The 17,974-nt window shown below is 39.0% G+C and overlaps 2 protein-coding genes across 5 annotated transcripts in view; one reads left to right on the top strand and one right to left on the bottom strand.

The window, feature by feature from the left end:
- Nucleotides 1-12,394, top strand: part of USP37 (ubiquitin specific peptidase 37) — an 83,703-nt gene extending 71,309 nt beyond the window's left edge. For all 3 annotated transcript variants that reach the window (XM_070422132.1, XM_070422133.1, XM_070422131.1), the window contains 5 exons: nt 1,166-1,226; nt 4,367-4,482; nt 6,870-6,939; nt 7,252-7,390; nt 7,918-12,394. In XM_070422132.1, the coding sequence (XP_070278233.1) occupies nt 1,166-1,226; nt 4,367-4,482; nt 6,870-6,939; nt 7,252-7,390; nt 7,918-8,005 (474 nt within the window). In that variant the 3' untranslated portion in view covers nt 8,006-12,394. The remainder of the gene's footprint in view (nt 1-1,165; nt 1,227-4,366; nt 4,483-6,869; nt 6,940-7,251; nt 7,391-7,917) is intronic.
- VIL1 (villin 1) overlaps nt 12,240-17,974 on the bottom strand; it is a 29,200-nt gene continuing 23,465 nt past the window's right edge. For both annotated transcript variants that reach the window (XM_070422135.1, XM_070422134.1), the window contains exon 20: nt 12,240-14,180. In XM_070422135.1, coding sequence (XP_070278236.1) covers nt 14,067-14,180 — 114 coding nt within the window. In that variant the 3' untranslated portion in view covers nt 12,240-14,066. The remainder of the gene's footprint in view (nt 14,181-17,974) is intronic.

Here is a 17,974-nt window from a genome sequence, read left to right as displayed (position 1 = left end):
ATTGATGAGAGAGAAACATCGATCAGCTGCCTCCTGCACATCTCCTACTGAGGATGTGCCCGCAACCCAGGTACATGCCCTTGACCGGAATCGAACCTGGGACCTTTCAGTCCGCAGTCCGACGCTCTATCCACTGAGCCAAACCGGTTTCGGCTACTTTAGTAACTTTAAAAACAAGTTCAGATTTAAGGAAAGTATAAAATAATTCTGCTTAAATTACATTTTTTATTCCATTGCTTATAAATTATCTTTTCTCTAAAGATGAGAGGGAAATTTTTTTATAGTCAGCATTTCACTATTTCTTTTTATAATTAGTCCCCTAATTGAGACATTTTCAGAGGTACTAATTTTTCTCTAAGAGAACCTTAGATTTATTAGAAAAGTAACAGTCAACAGTATTCATTTAGTACTTACCAAGAGTCTACTATGTGTCTTGGTTTCTTCAGCAAGAACAAAAATAGAGCCGGAGATGTGCAGGAGGCAGCTGATCGATGTTTCTCTCTCATCGATGTTTCTAACTCTCTATCTCTCTCCCTTCCTCTCTGTAAAAAATCAATAAAATATATTTAAAAAAAAAAAAAAAGAACAAAAATAGAAATCTATGAATAATATCATGTGGAAATATTGTTTATCCTGCTGTCATAGATTTCTGGTCAGTGGTGTGCTACAGCCAGCTCACTCTTAGCTCAGCAGAGCCAACTTGTACACACCTCTTTCCAACACTGCATTCAGTGTCATGTCGGTAGCTTAAAATTGGCCATTGTGGGAGCACTTATACCAGGAAATGAGCAAACGCTGTAAATCAGGGGAGAGTAAAGAGAGCAATTTGCTAAGTATCTGCTGTATGCCAGGTATCTCGTACATGTAAGAAGAAAGGGGATTATATCAAAATGTCACATTGAATGGCTTTTGGTTAGCAAACCAAATTTCACTGACTAGAAGAGATAGCATTTAAGCTTTTTTATTCTCCCAGGTTTTGTTTTAGGAGGACAGTATAGGAAAAAGTAAAGAACTTTTCCACATCCTTCAATAGGTCATGTTCCAAACATCTATGAAACCATGTAACATATTATTAAATATTTCTAGAGCAGCTGATTTTTATCATCACTAAATAAGTTTAATCAATACCTCTTTAAGTGCCTTAGTTTTATTCTTGTCTTTTTAGGAGGCTTGGGAACAGAAAGAAGATGATGACCTCAAAAGAGCTACAGAGTTAAGTCTTCAAGGTGTGGAGATTATTTTAATTACTTTTTTTTAATGGTGAAATAAATCACACAGAGAAGAGCATGTAAAATTTATTTTTAATAACAATAACAAATTTGAACACATCCCAGGTAAAGAAATAGAATCTTAGAAGATACCTGGATTCCCCTTCTTTCCTCCTCCCTCTAAAAGAAACCACGATTCTAACATTTGTATTCATTAGTAGTTTGCTTTTTTAAAAAAAAAAACAAAACAGTATTTACTCTATCCATATTCCTAAACAATATACATTTATTACTTTTGAAAAAATTAAATAGCAGGAACAGTCTATCTGTAATTCATTTATATGAAAGAGCAGTACTCCCACTGTTAAGACTCCTGGGAAAAAATAAGGTGGCTTCAGTTTCCCCATGAATTTACAAGAGCTCACTCTGTGAAAATCAGTGGGCAGTTATGAGCGAGTATTCAGAAGAGTAAGGTTCACCGTAGTTATGGCATTTGGCAGAACTAATATATGAACCAGGTGCTGCAAGGCCACAGGGACATGTAACCACAGGAAGTGAGCTAAGTCTGTATTTTCTGTTTCTAAGATTATTGAGGTCTTCCTCCAACTCTCAGAAATAGATCAAAGCAAAACATTTTGATGGTATAAAATGAGAAAGACTGTCCTAGACACCATGACATGCAGGAAAGAGCAAGAATTTGGGACATGGTTGAGACTATTAAAATAAGAATTTAGGCTAAGCTCACCCAGGCATTCTATTCTCAAATTAAAAAGATGGTATTATGGTGGTGGTGATGTCCGTGTCAAGTCCTATTGCTCCAATCTGGACTGGTTGCCCTCTACATCCATGCACAACCATCCTAAGATCACCCTAATCATTCTCCTCGGAGCTCCATCTGATTCTTTCCTCTCTTTGAATCTCCCATTGCCTATATCTCACTCTTTCTCTTTCTTGATTTATTTGTGCTTTGATAGAGAGCACCCCCAAGTAGTTTTCTTGAAATAGAGGGGATATGACTTAGGTTTTTTTTGAAACCTTGCAAGTTTTATTCTACTGTAGTATTTTATTAGTAGTCTGGCTAAATATAGAATTCCAGGTTTGCAGTCATTGTGAAAAATTGTTTCCCGCCAACTTCATGTTGCTGGGCAATGGGAGAAGTCTTGTTTGCAGGGTCGCTGTGTGAAAAATCTAAAGCTGTTCTTTCTTTATCCTGATGTGACCTCTTTTTCTCTGAAAGCTAGTAGTATATTCTCTTTGTTTTTGCTGTAATGAAGTTTCACAGTGATGTGCCTTGATGTGGGTCTGTTTCATCCTTTTTGCAAGGCACTTGATGAATCATTTTAATCTAGAAATGTACCCTTGAATTCTAAGAAGTTTTCACTGATTTCCTCCCTTCCACTCTTTCTCTTCTCTTCTGAAACTCATATTATCCAGACTTTCTAGTATAGTCCTTTTAATTTTCTTATCTCTTGTTTTGATCTTGTCATTTTACTCTACCTCTAGAAAGTTTTTCCAACCTTATCTCCAACTCCAAAACTTCTTTTGAGTGTTTTATTTCTATATTTATAATTTTTTAAAAACTGATTTGTTTTGTGAATGTTCCTTTTTTGTAATTTTTTGTTTGTTTTGGTTTGGAAACAATACCATCTCAATTCTCTGAGAATATTAAATATAGTTCATTTGTTTGTTTATTTCAAGTTTACTATAGCTGAATAGATTCCATCTCTTCCAGATTGTTCTGTACTATGTTTATTATGGTCTTTATATTTCTTATTAGAGGCTTTCCTCGGATATCTAGTAATCCTTGATTGTCAGCTTATGGTTAAGAATAGGGGACTAAGTAGATGATTGGACACTCTGAACACATGAATCACTGGGCTCTTCAACTTTTGAATTTTACAGGATGGGACTGTATGGGGATGATGTTAATATTTTATCCTGTCTTTTGGCTGGTCAGATTCCTAAAGGGTTTTCTAATCTCTTTCCTTTGCCTAGAAATAAAAGATGTGGCTGCCAGAGTTCTGAAAGGCAAGTATAAGAATAGGACTGAGGAGGAGGATATGCACATCCTTCAGTATGCAGGCTGTTACCTACTCCTATTTTCAGTGTGGTACTCATAGCCTCCCCTTTGCCTGGCACACTCTATCCAGAAACTGTTTTACCCTCTCCACAGAATAAAGTTCTAGACTTTAGTTATTCTAGCAGTATGAAGTGGGGTAAAGTGGATCCTAGGAGTCTGTTTCTCAAATAACTTTCATCTAATCATTATTTTTATCCCCTACTTAGCCTCTAGTTTCAGAGGTACCTGGTATTTCCAAGTTGTATGTCTTTTGAAATTTTGGTGATATAAATTGGATGGTTCTCAATTTTTCCATTGTGGCTTGGGATTTGACTTTGGCTTTCTCAGGTATGTCACCCATCTACTTTCAAATTCCAGGATTTTGAGGCCATAGTCTTTTTTCCTATTCTTCCCATTCTTAGGTGTTCATGTCCTTTAAACCATCAGTCACCAACCGGTGGTCCGTGTGGTCCAAAAGGTTGGCGATCGCTGCTTTAAACAGCTCTATTCTGTGATTTTAGTGGAATTAAATATATTTCAGAGCAAAGAGCCATTTATGCACAAATGCTCCTGTGATTATTTAAAGATAGATTTATTATTTAAAGAAAAAAAATGGATCTTGGATTTGTTTGTGTAATATATTTAAGTTAAAATTTAAGAGTTAAAGGTTAAATTTCCTTTATTTTTGTTAAATATCAAGAAAATGATTTAATATTAAAGAGAATGAAAGGATAGTGACCTTTTTATGGTCTCTTTTCTGTTAGATAATTTATATTTGCTGGTGTTGCCTACAATATGCACCATGTACTTAAAAATTGTTTATATAATATAGGATTTAATACACTTGGATTATCTTTAAAATTAAATTCTCCTCTTCAGTTTTATTCTTTGTGTGAGTTATATACCTTTCATATAGATATATTTAAAAGGAAACGGAGCATTTTTTTTTACAGATACCAGCTACCTGAGTTGTTGGTCCCCAGAATTGGCTGGGTGAATTGGATGATAAAATGTGTACCCAAGCTGTTCTTTTCTTCCTAATCATCTCTTTGTGTCTATTCCAAGAAATTTTACAAGGTTCTGTCTTTGTGTTCTTCAGAGTTTAACAACTCTTTTCTGGATTCATTGGGTTCTGATGAAGACTCTGGGAATGAGGATGTTTTAGATATGGAGTACACAGAAGCTGAAGCTGAGGAACTGAAGAGAAATGCTGAGGTAGGTGACTTTCCATTCCCTGAGTAGCACTGGTCAGTCAGTATTGCTCCTGCTCTTCATCTTCATAGGCCCCACTGTCAGTTTCCATTGAGGTGCATTTCTGCCCCTTTGGTAGCCATCAAGTTGTCTTCACTTTCTCTTGTCCTTAGCTCCTCATTTCTTACAAGATTCAAAACAAAATGGAACAAAAACAGAAATACATCCTGACTACCTTACGTGCAGTTAGGTAAAACCAAGTGACATAGCTCTCAAAGTCACATGTATATTAAATTTCTTTTAGTTCTACTGAAACTATAAAAACTGTTAAAAGTAATAATGTTACTAGAATGCATTGGAATCTTTCATTTTTTTTACTGTACTTTTAACATTGAGCATTTATGTTGTTTCTGTTTTTTCACTGTAAAAAATAATACATTAAGGAACTGTATTATTGTAACATTTTCTATATTTAGGATTTTTTCTCTAAATCCCTAGAAGTAAACTACTACATCAAAGTTTATGACTATTTTAATGATTTCTGGTTTCCATATAGCTGTATTTGTTCCCAAAATTATACCTAATAGTGCTGCCTCGGTGCAGGAATAACTTTTCAGTTTTTGTTTTATTTTTTTAACTAACAATATTTTAATAGCATTTTTAGAAATATTTAAAATGTAAATGTTCACCCATAACTCCTACAACAAATATATATATATCCTCCTATCTAATAAAAGAGAAACATGGTAATTAGCCGTACTTCTGCTACCCTTCCCATTGGCTAATCAGGGCGATATGCAAATTAACTGCCAGCCAAGATGGCGGCTGGCAGCCTGAAGCGGAACATGAGGTTTGCTTGCTCCAGTGACGGAGGAAGCCAAGGTTCCCTGCCTGCCACCGCCTGGCTCTGAGCTCCTGAAGCAACAGCTCCAAAAGATACAATGTTTCAATTATAGAAGCTAAAAGATGGCGGTTAATTTGCATATACCAGTTGCGAGGGAAGACTGAGGACAACATGGAGGCCAAGCGGTACAGAAGGGAGCTAAGTAGAGGCCTCGAGGACAGAAATGGAGCCAAGGCTGCGGAGGTGGGAAGCGGGAGGTGGGAGGGCAAGCCCAGCCACAGCGGCTGCGAGGAGGGGCAGCGGCTTGGAGGGGAAGGGGCAGTGCCTGGGAGCGGGAGGGGAAACCCGCCACAGCGCCTGGGAGCGGGAGGGGAAACACGGCAGGAGAGGCTGGGAGCGGAAGGGGAAACCCAGCCGCAGCGGCCTGGAGTGGGAGCGAAGCCCACCTCAGCGGGTTTCGCTCCCCTCTCTGCTTCGCTCCAGCCACTGGAAGCCCTATTCTTGCAGGAATCTTCCTGCAACGGGCCTCTAGTATATATATACATTTATATATGTGTATATGTATATATATGTATATGTATATATACACACACACACACACACACACACACATTTTTTTAATTGATTTCAGAGAGGAAGGGAGAGGAAGAGAGAGAGAGAAACATCAATGATGAGAGGGAATCATTGATTGGCTGCCTCCTGCACGTTGGACTGAGTCTGCAGCCCAGGCATGTGCCCTTGACTGGAATAGAACCTGGGATCCTTCTGTCTGCAGGCTGACGCTCTGTCCATTGAGCCAAACCAGCTAGGGCAACTCTTCATTTTTTTATTCTGTTATTGAGTACTTAACTATTAGCATACCTATTTTTATAGAACTATGGTTATTATGTGCGTTTTTGTAGGTTTAGAAAACAGGATAATATGTTGGTAACCCACATGATTTTTTAAAATAGCTGAATAGTATGGTATTGAGTTGCTGTACCTCTAATGGTTTAGCTATTATTGGGCCTATTGTTAGTTCCAACTTTTTTTTTTTAAAGATAATCTCTCCCTCTCCTTTCTACTCTGAAATCAATAAAAAAAAAAATTATAAAAAAGAAAGATAATGCTACAATAGAAAAAATTTATACATGTATTCTTTTGAATTATTTTTTTAAATATATTTTTATTGATTTCAGAGAGAGAGAGAGAGAGAGAAACATCAATATTGAGAGAGAATCATCGATCAGCTGCCTCCTGTATGCCCAACACTGGGGATTGAGCCCACAACCTGGGCATGTACCCTGACCTGGAATCAAACTGTGACCCCCTGGTTCACAGTTGAATGCTCAGCCATTGTGCCACACCAACTGGGCTTGAATTATTTTTTTAGGATACATTCTTGTTTGAGAGTAGAATTCTTGGATCAAAGAATATGAACAATACCAACCACTGGATATTTTATTGTATCTGACTATACACACACACTAAAACTTAGCCATGTCACCTTTGATAATAAATTTAAAATTAGTGTTTTGCTTTTTATCCAAATGAGGAGTTTAAAGTCATGCGCACTTCTGTTTTCCAGACAGGATATCTTCCTCATTCGTATCGGCTCATCAGTGTTGTCAGTCACATTGGTAGCACTTCTTCTTCAGGTAAATGAACAAAATGATTTTAGCATTTTATAAATGAGCAGCCAACATTTACTCCTCATTAGGTTGTTTTGTGCCTTGCTTTGTGAGGTGTAAGTTGAATGCATCAAGAAAAACATTGAAGTCTTTTGTCAAAAAGTTGTCTGGTGTAGTATATTTCTACCTTAAATGTTTCTACTTGTATTTTGAGTGGTTTTTAGAAACTTCTGTAGGAGTAAGGTAGAGGGGGTGGCTGTTTTTCTGAAACTTCCTATACCTGAGAGAAATGCAAAAAAAATTTTACAGACCTCAATTTTAAGATTTTCTTTATTTCAGGTCATTACATTAGTGATGTGTATGACATTAAGAAGCAAGCGTGGTTTACGTATAATGACCTAGAGGTATCTAAAATCCAAGAGGCTTCCGTGCAGAGTGATCGGGATCGGAGTGGTTACATCTTCTTTTACATGCACAAGTAAGAAACTCCCAGATCTGAAGACATGGGCTAAAAATTACCTAACTCTTTTTCTTCCTTAAGAATAAAATGTTCCCATTATTTAATTGGTTGATAATTTTTTGTTTTGTTATCTTTGCTTAGGGCTCATGTTTTATTTCCTTATAAGTCCAGAATATTTTCTCTCTTAATTCAGCATTAATTACTCATCACACAGTAGCATCTAGGTATGGAACCTAAGACTGTTTTATGATAGAAGCTGTCTTATCATAAGCCTTTTTGGTCTTCTAGTTGTATCAGCTAGAAGATCTGAGTTATATCGATGGAAACTACATAACATTTTTATGAAAGCTGACTCTTGCCAGCCTCCTCCCTCCTCATGTTTTCAAAAATCAGCACTTGGGGTTAAGATGGTGATCAAATGAATGAGCTGCTTATGTAATAAAATTTAGGTACCAAATGGGATTATGCAGGCTTTATCATTATCTATTTTCTGTATATTCTTTGGCTTTGCTCATTGAATGCTTATTTTTTTGTTTTATTTTAAGGGAGGTTTTTGATGAGCTGCTGGAAACAGAAAAGAACTCTCAGGCATTCAGCATGGAAGTGGGGAAGACCACTCGTCAGGCCTCGTGAAGAACAAACTGCTGGGTTGGCAGTGTGCACTGCATATTCTCCCTTACTGTCACCCACCTCACTTTCCTCCACTTGAGGAGAAGTTAGAACTCTATTTGATGCGGGAGCAACAAACAGCTCAGGGCCAAACCAAAAGATGAAAATTGCAGTTATGTGGAATGCTCCATGCTAATTGTTTTATGGAAACTTTGGTCTCACCTCTATAGCTGATTATCTTCTTTTTCTACAAGAGTAGCACTTCCTTTTGTCTTGGAAATACTTGTTATAAATATATATATGTACATACAAACATGTGTGTGGAATGAATGGAGCCTTAAAGAGTTAGGATGAGCCACCAGAGTATGCCTGCTCAAAATTAATAGCACAGCAGTTTGGAGAAGAAATTAAGTTGTCAAAGAATCCATTCACCTGAGAAATGTGTACAGATATACATATCAGTTGACATTTGGCTTTTATGTTCCTTGAGTAGTTTCACTCAAGTCTGTAATCTTTCATGTGTGTTTCTTATTAGTAAAGGTCACTGGAAAATAAGCTCTCCATGTTACACTAATAACAGTTTGTCCTCCTTGCAAAGGAGGGGCATTTCTGCCACCTGACTTGGGGGGCTAGTTTTTAAAAATTCATGGATTCGTAATGCTTTTGCTGTTTACATGTAGTCCCAAGAAATGGATTGTTGTTGGTGCTTGGAATGTGTTTTGGTCCCACATTTGGTATTTATTATATACTTTGTATTTTCTTTAAAGAGATTCCTTCACACAGTATATTCATTGTATATCATCTATATTACAGTGGTGAAGATAGAATAATTATTTTATGGAGCAAGCATTATCCTAACAGAGTTCAACCAGAACTTTAAAAGGTAGGAAAATAATATTGTCCCAATTGGGACTCCCCAGCAAGGATACTTAGGGGTAAGGAGGAATACTAGAATCTCTGTCTCTCCGAGAGGTCAAGAGGAGTATTCTTGTGTTAAAAGCTAAAATTCTGGACCACTAAAGCTAAAAGCCCTACTACAGTGTGAAATAAGTGCATGAGCTGTAGGATAAAGCTTGAACATTTAACCTTCCACTGTCTGGCTTTGCCCTTAAAACAGAATGGGAATTAAAAGTGTGATTGGTTTAGATAATCCCAAGAACTAATATATAAAGGTGCATAATGTATTTGTCCTACTTTTTAGGTGCTTTGAGTTGAGGTTAAATGGGGGTACAGCATTAATTGCTGCATTAGTCACTCAGCTGACATAATCAGCTTGGTTCAGCAGCTTGTGAAACTATATAAAGAATGAGTTTGAAAGTAGAATTCTGTCCAAAAAATAATTTTGTAAGCCCAGGGATCATTAGGATCATACAGAGTTAAGTATAGCAATATGAAACCTTCAATATTGTTTCTTTTTGCTTTTTTATTATAAACAAATTACTCTTCTGAGGTAGGGAAAAAACTGTTAGCAGGTTTTCAAGTGTAAAGTTCATTGTCATAGAAGATGCAACACCTTTTCTGGAAAATTGCCATAGGAGAGTTCCAGCCTCACTCTTAAAACTTGGATGTGTTCTGACATAGTAACCTCTTCTAAAATTTTGAATTTTTGGATTGTAAACAGCCCCAGCACTCTTGCTTAACCACTGATAAAAGCTTTGCTTCCTACCACTTACTTAGATATTACTCCAGTAGACGTTACAAATGGTATGGTGGTACAATACGCAAGAGTAGTATAGAGCAGAGGGAAATATTTGTTTTAAAAACTAGCTTTTTATTTCTACTGGGGAGCTCCTTTTTTTTTTCTTTTTCTTGAAAATAACTGGTTTTCTTATACAAATGAAGTGGTGATCAAATTCTCTAGCTATTTATTATTCCTCTTTCCTGTGTCTGTATTTGAGAGCCTTGAGAGGTATTGTTAAAAATGATTGGGAATGATTTGAAGTGAGGGGTACATTAGGGCATTAAAAAAAATTAGAAATAATGCGATAAGCCTAGATTGCCCATGAAATACCCTCGTTGACTTGCTTTTCATAGCTTGGTTGTGGTGTATGGTTTAGAAATACTCTCGGCTCAGAAACCTAATTTGATTTGATCTTCATGTCTTGGGCAGGACTTATTAGTTGAGTGAATACAGGTTACTGGGGTAGATGAGTTAAATTACTTTCTTGTTTTGATTTAGTGAAGGATTAATGACTGTAGATGGAGATTTTATCTGGACCATGTTGATGGGGTTTATTGTTTTGTTTTTGAGCTGACTATATATATTTTAAAATTATAAGTAGATTTTTTTTGTGCAGTCTGATCAGTTTGCTCAGAGTCAGGGGGTTGGGATGGCATTTGGCATGTTGTGCCAGGAAGGGACAACTGAAATAGGGACAGAGTGCTTCAGTCCCAGGCAGCCTGCACAATAAATTTCCTATTGAAAATACCACATGTGGTTACATTTTTCTAAATGGCATTGAATTGGAACTTGACAGCACTTAGTTCTGCAGTCAACTGATCTTAATTGGAACTTTTTTGAAAGGGAAAAACAAATTCAAACTTGATTCTTATTGGCTATTATAATGGAGAATTGGAAGGTTGTATGTTGTCAAATGCTCTCTCTTGTCACTTTAGTAGCCATGGCTATAATTTAAGCCTGTGAGAAGAGAGACTCTATTCTGTGGGCAAAATATGTGTGTGTGCGCACGCTCATAAGTTTTGTTTCAGCAAACTAGAAAAGAAGCAAATCCATGACTTGTTCTATTTATATTTTTATTCCAAATGCTATTTGTTTACTTGCCAATTTACTTTACTAATTTAATTGTTCAATAGCAAATATAACAAATGTAAATGTGTTTACATTTTAAGAAGTAACTATCAGCTAACTGTGGGAGGCAAACAGACTACACAATTCTTTCTTTGTCTAGTGTAAAATTCTTCTGAAAGAAAAGCTTTAAGAATTAAAACCTCAGCAAGTGAATTCCTGGCTTTACTTATCCTTCCATACTGCCGTTACCATTATGTAACTTTATAAATATAGCTACAACTATAGATATAGTTGTATAATGAAAGTTGTTTGAAAACATCTAAATTAAAGAAATTCTTGGCAATGTCTCATATATAGTTGAGTGCTTTGAGTGTAGAGAACATATAGAGAGAGCATAGGGGGGTGGGGTGGAAACATACAGAAAGAAGGTAGTTTATAAACTCATTTGTGATCTGAAAAGAGATTATGTTAAAACTAATAAAAACATTACCCTTCTTGCTCACTCTTCTCTGTCCTCTGAAATGAAACAGTGGATGCTCTTAGTCATCCAGACATCTTTTGTCCTGTTTGATTTAATTGACGCTCTTAGGTAGTGTTTTAAGTCAGGGAAACAGCTAGATCTCCAAGTACATGTGGATCTTGTATCTGTGTGGAGATCTTTAGAAAAACCACCAACAACCCAGTACCAGTTGCAAGTCACATAAAAATGTACCCCAAAAACAGATGTGTCCTTTTCCTCCTCCCATCTTGCTTTACACTGAGTAATACTCTTTTTAAATGTGTACGAAAACCCGATTTCTGACCTCCTAACGACTTTCTACTATATTACTTCAGAACCCTGATTTTGTCTCTATCAATGGGTCTTACTAACCTCTAAAAAAAATTTTTTTTTAAATTGGGAAACTATAGTTTGTTAGGTCTTGAGAGTTGTGTGACAGAATTCTTTTGCTGTGTCTCACCACAATCATTGACTCTTATGGCATGCTTTGATTACTAGGCTTCAGGCAGTCTCTTTGGTTGTATCATATTTATAAACAATGAGTAAGTTTTCCTTTCCATGTGTGCTATGTGTCTGAGGTTTTGATATTTTAATACAAAGTGTGCCAGTATGAATATAAGCAATTGATTTTGGTAACATTGGACTTTTCTTAAAGTACAGAGATGAAGAATAGGTGTGTACATTGACGTAAAAATAGAGTGTATTGAGGGTCTGGATCAGAACCCAAGTTCATTAGGCCAAAACAAAGAAGAGAATCGACTGGACTGGTCTACTTCAAGAACGGGAGGGGGGAGCAAAGAATGACTGCATGTGGTACACACCTCGGGTCCCCAGGTTTCCTTCCCTCTGACCGCTCTGGCCTGTTAAGTGTTTATTTATGCTAAGAAAAGGAAAACAAGTAAGCTCTACACTTTGCCTCGTTGAGCCACTACCAGGTTTGCTGGCAGCTTTGGCCACATTATCTGTGAGGTGATTTTCTTTGTGTTCAGAGTGACTTCTGATTCTAAATCTTTATGTTTTGTTTTGTATGGAGCGGCACTTTATCTGTGTTTTAGCAGAACTGTTCCTCTGTATTCTTTACAGTTTTTCCTTGTTTTGGTTTCCTTTTTAAATTATGCATAGAGGTTTTTTTGTGTGTGTGAAATTAAAGCCTTTATTAACCCTGTGTTGGTTTGACTTATTTCTGAAAAGGACATATTCTTGCAGACACTTAACAATAGTTGTTGAAGTTGTAGAAATCACCTTCTGTTGGCCTTCAGACTTGGGACTTCTGTGCAGCACTGTTAAACCCTAAAGAAAATGGGATGGCAAACCAACATATGCACCGATTTCTCGTTGTTTCCATCTGAGGAGCCAGGGAAGCTTTGCAGAGGTTCTGGATAACAGTTTATAAACCCAGCATTGGCCTTAGCATTTTTTACACCTTTCCCAGAGAAGGGTGAACTAGCATTTGCAGTTCATACTTGCCTTTAAACTCAAGCCTAAACCCAGTGGATATGTTGGCTCTCACTGGGGACTGGTTTAGTGAGTATTGTGAAACCTCCTACTAAGGCATCTCCTAGGCCCGTGGTCGGCAAACTGCGGCTCACGACCCACATGTGGCTCTTTGGCCCCTTGAGTGTGGCTCTTCCTAAGCCTTAGGAGTACCCTAATTAAGTTAATAACAATGCACCTACCTATATAGTTTAAGTTTAAAAAATTTGGCTCTCAAAAGAAATTTTAATCGTTGTACTGTTGATATTTGGCTCTGTTGACTAATGGGTTTGCCGACCACTGTCCTAGGCCATTGAACTCCTTCAACGAAGGGAGCCCCTTTAACTTATCACCAGAGGAAGACATACGTGAAAAGGAAAAACCATTATTCTGGGAAAGGTAGACAAAAATGCTTCAGCCCACCTGCCATTGATAAACGCCTACGGAGGACTCCAGAACAAGTGTTCCCTGGAGTGTTGGCTGCTCTTCTAAGAAGGGGCAGCTCTAGAACAGTATGGTTAAAGTGGTGCAACACCTCAGGACAGAAATAATGCAACCACCTTTTTTTTTTCCTTTTAAATAAAATAAAAGGTTGTAATGACTATGGGTGGTGCCAGGTGGGTACTAGACTTACCAGGGGATCGCTTTGTAAATTATATAAATGTCTAACCACAATGATGTACACCTAAAACCAATATAATATTGAATGTGAACTGTAATTGAAAAAAACATATTTACATGGTTAGAAAACAGAGTGATGGCACTCACTCCAGAGCCCTTGATTATAACATTTGATTCAATTTCTTTAAAGCAAGGAGGGGAACTGAGAGTCGCTGATTTCTTAGTGCCCTCTCTGTGTGAACGTCCCAATTAGCATATAGGTACAGATACCTTTATAATCTGAAATTGGGTTCATTTCTTCATTTTTTTAAATTAAGTTTATTGGGGTGACACTGGTTAATAAGATTATATAGGTTTCAAGTGCACATTTCTATGCTACATGATCTGTATATTGCACTGTGTACCCACCACCCAAAGTCAAATCATCTTCCATCACCATATATTTGGTTCTTTTTACCCCTTAGTACCCTCCACCCTTTCTCTCTGGTAACCCAAATGGTGTTGTCTGTGTCTATGAGTTTCGGTTTTATTTCCCACGTATGAGTGAAATCATATGGCAACCACCTTCTTGAGAGCTGAAATTGGGACCACAGTCTCCTGGAAGCATCATCTTTGTGGACGAATAGGTTAGTAAACAGAAGCATTGCTGCAGACTGCTGCTCACAGGTACAAGTAAAATTTCAATTAGTAAAGGATTAATACCAGTAATAACAAAAGAAACTGCTTTGCAACCGCAGCTACTCTTAAAATAGTCCATTGGCTTTCTTAAGGTTTTGTTGCTTCCATCGAGGCAAGGCAGAGAAGGCAGCTGGAGTCATCCCAAAGACTTTGGTGAAATCCTCAACGGACAGGTGCTCCTAGAACAGGGACCAGAAGGCAAAGGTCACATTCTTCCCCAGGGTTTGCTTCCATGAGTCATACAGGTGTGGTATAGAAATCAAATGAAGAGCAAAACAGGCAATGTTAGGAGGACTGGGAAAGGATGAGGCGGGTAAGTCCAAGAAATTGGATCCCTGAATTGGGAGCGTAATAAAAAGGACGCTAACAAACATGAGATAGATGGAGCTCCTTTTCTTTTGACAGGGTCAAGTTCACACTAGCCCTGAAATAAGCAGGACATTACTTAGCTTGGTTAAAGAGTTGCTTCTCTTTCCAGGTCTTAGTTTTCCTCTGTGTAAAATGTGAGAAATTTCTCGCTGGCTGGTGTGGCTCATTTGGTTGAGCATCTTCCCATGAACCAAGAGTTCACTGGTTTGAATCCCTATGAGGGCACATGCTGGGATTTTGGGCTGGATTCCCAGTGGGGGGCACACAGGAGGCAGCCAATTGATGTTTCTCTCAGATGTTTCTACCTCTTAAAAACATTTTCTTAATGGGAAAAATTTCTTATAGGCCAATTTTCACTTCTTTTTAATGCTTTTATGGAGATGAAAATATTACATATGAAAGGGCATCTACCTCCTTATCAAACCGTGACCCTCCAGCTAGCATTCACTTTTCTAAGCCTTGGGTATCTTCAGCCATAAAATGAGGGGATTGCCTGACATGATCTTTGCTCCCAGCTGGTATGACAGTGACATTGTTTAGGGCCAGCTAAATACCCTCAAGGCACGTTCAAGTAAGAACCCCAAATTAAAGCTGCTATAAAACAGCACCCTCTAGTCTTCATCTCTGCTCCCTCAGGCACCAGGAGGAAACAGGGTGGAGTGAAAGCAATGGGTTTCTTTTCCATTATGGGGAGTTGCTTGGGGAACACTGCTGACTCCCACAGAGAACCCTCGTCTGAACAGCTTGGTAAACACCTGCAGCTGGATTTCAAGTTCAGGTGGTTCTGATGCCCCAGTTCTCTAGCCTGTCATTAGATTTGCCTCCAGCCACCAGGCTCCTGGAGCGCTCCCCAACCCCACCCCCACCCCCACAGGCAGGGCAGTGAAGTGCCTTGTTTTGGAAGACAATAGTAAATATGAGTGGTTCGGGCATCAGTGAATAATAGGGAAGAGCTGCCTACCCCAAGTCTATTTGTAGCTTCCCCTCCCCTGCCAGGTCCCTCACAGCTGTCTGCAATGTCCTCGGCCTGTGAGTGGCTTCAGGTGCCCTCTCTGGCCCACCCAGGCCGGCTCTGCAGCTTAGTGGAGACTTCTGGACTTTGACCTTCGGGCTAGATAGCAGAGACTGCCCATCCCAGTGGACTTGTATCTTTCCACTGGTCCTGTTCTTGAACCCTGCTGTCCTGTCAGCTGATTGCTGGCCTCACCCATGCCCACATCCGCCTCTCTATGGCTTACTCACTGGTGTTCAAACAGATTACACTCTTGCTACTGCCTGCAGTCAGACCCACCATCCCATTGTTCACTGTCACTGGCTCCACTTTTGAATTTGGAGCAGCCAGAGGCCTGAAGACCTCTCCCACCTTCCCCACTTGGCATTAAACCCACAGCTCTCCCACAAGAATGTATGCTACTCCCATGATAAAAATCAGCAATAGACAACTGATTTCTTTAAAAGGCTCAAAGGCCCTAGCTGGTTTGGCTCAGTGGATAGAGCGTCGGCCTGCAGACTGAAGGGTCCCAGGTTCGATTCTGGTTAAGGGCACATGCCCAGGTTGCGGGCTTGATCCCCTGTAGGGGACGTGCAGGAGGCAGCCAATCAATGATTCTCTCTCATCATTGATGTTTCTATCGCTCTCTCCCTCTCCCTTCCTCTCTGAAATCAATAAAGATATATTTTTTTAAAATAAATAGATAGATAGATAAATAAATAAAAGGCTCAAAGACTTCTTAGACTGCTTCTACTCCGTTAGGATTGTGTTGGTTCCATGTGCTTCATTCAAAATTAGCAATCCATATAGCCTCCTGTCAATCACTTGGTTCAGTAACACTGGCTGCCCTTCCCTTTAGAAATCCTTTCTTTATGCCACCTGATATGATGGTAACAGTGGGACTCAGAAGACCTGGTTCTTGGTCTGTCTTTGCTACTCAGTAATTACATCACATTAGGCAAGTCACTTCCCTGCTCTGGACCTGAGTTTTTTCAGGAGTAGAAGAGCAATGATAATCACAGCTTACATTTATAGAGCACTTTTTATGCACTAGAGGCTGGGCAAATAATATTTATAATACTATTATTACGAATAATATATTGGGATCACCCCAGTATTATAGTGAAAACACAGATGGGCATATCTGAGAGAGAATGCATGGAAGTGGTCTCCAAGGTGAAGGGCAGGATGTAAATGCTCTGGAAACAATACACTTTCACATATATCAGGCCCAAACTCCTAACAGACTTGGATATTCTTGGAGAAATCAGGTATCTCTTCAGTGGATGTCCTAATTCATTCGTAAGACTTCTTTATGGTTTGCTACACACACAATAAATTTTTTTCCTCTCAGCACCCCATCAAGCTAGATTTGAAATCCATTTTGGATCTTCATGAAGTGGGAATGAATATTAGAAATATTTTTTTAACAAGTTCTTGCCAAACTCTTCCACCACATGTGGCTCTTTGGCCCCTTGAGTGTGGCTCTTCCTAAGCCTTAGGAGTACCCTAATTAAGTTAATAACAATGCACCTACCTATATAGTTTAAGTTTAAAAAATTTGGCTCTCAAAAGAAATTCTAACCGTTGTACTGTTGATATTTGGCTCTGTTGACTAACGAGTTTGCTGACCACTGCCCCAGGTGATCCATGCAGCTGAAGCTACCAGCTGGGTCTGCCCCGGGGCACCGCCTCTGAATTGCCTGCCCACTGACATGTACTTCAAACCGGATGTCTCCCGGGTGTCTCAAACCACATGGCTTCCCTGAACTCACGATCACCCTCTAAGCTAAGCTCTTTCTGACTCAGGGTTTTTTTGTTTTTATTCTTTCTCTCAGAGAGTAATACAATTTCCCTCCTCTCTCACAGCCTTTATCCGGCACTTACCAAGTGTCATTTATTTTATCTCCTATAATTTCTCTAAATCAGCGGTTCTCAACCTGTGGGTCGCGACCCCTTTGGCGGTCGAACGACCCTTTCACAGGGGTCACCTAAGACCATCCTGCATATCAGATATTTACATTACGATTCATAACAGTAGCAACATTACAGTTATGAAGTAGCAACGAAACTAATTTTATGGTTGGGTCACAACACGAGGAACTGTATTTAAAGGGCCAGAAGGTTGAGAACCACTGCTGTAAATCATCTCCTTCCCTTCACCTTCCCCACCGCTACCTATTATGCTAAGCTACCATCTGCCTCTCAGCCTAACTTCCGGCTGCTGCTTTTGCCATTTCCCAATGCATTCTTCACTAAGCTGCCATCGTGGTCTTTTAAAAGTAAAAACCTGACTGCATCTGCCTGCTTCAACCATGATGTCTCCCTTTCTCTATCTATCTATCTATCTATCTATCTATCTATATATTTTTTTAATTGATTTCAGAGAGGAAGGGAGAGGAAGAGAGAGAAACATCAACGCTGAGGGAATCATTGATCAGCTGCCTCCTGCATGCCCCACACTGGGGATCAAGCCCGCAATCTGGGCTTGTATCCTGACTGGGAATCTAGCTGTGACCTCTTGATTCATAGGTCAATGCTTAACTGCTGAGCCATGCCGGCCGGGCAGCTCCCTTCCACTTTTAGGATGACACCACCATCGATAACGTGGCA

Source organism: Myotis yumanensis, unplaced genomic scaffold (assembly GCF_028538775.1).
Source record: "Myotis yumanensis isolate MYYU_CA2020_CCGP unplaced genomic scaffold, mMyoYum1.0.hap1 SCAF_8, whole genome shotgun sequence".
NCBI lineage: Eukaryota > Metazoa > Chordata > Mammalia > Chiroptera > Vespertilionidae > Myotis > Myotis yumanensis.
Note: the sequence above shows the minus strand (reverse complement) of the source record. Positions and strands in the feature narration are given on the sequence as shown.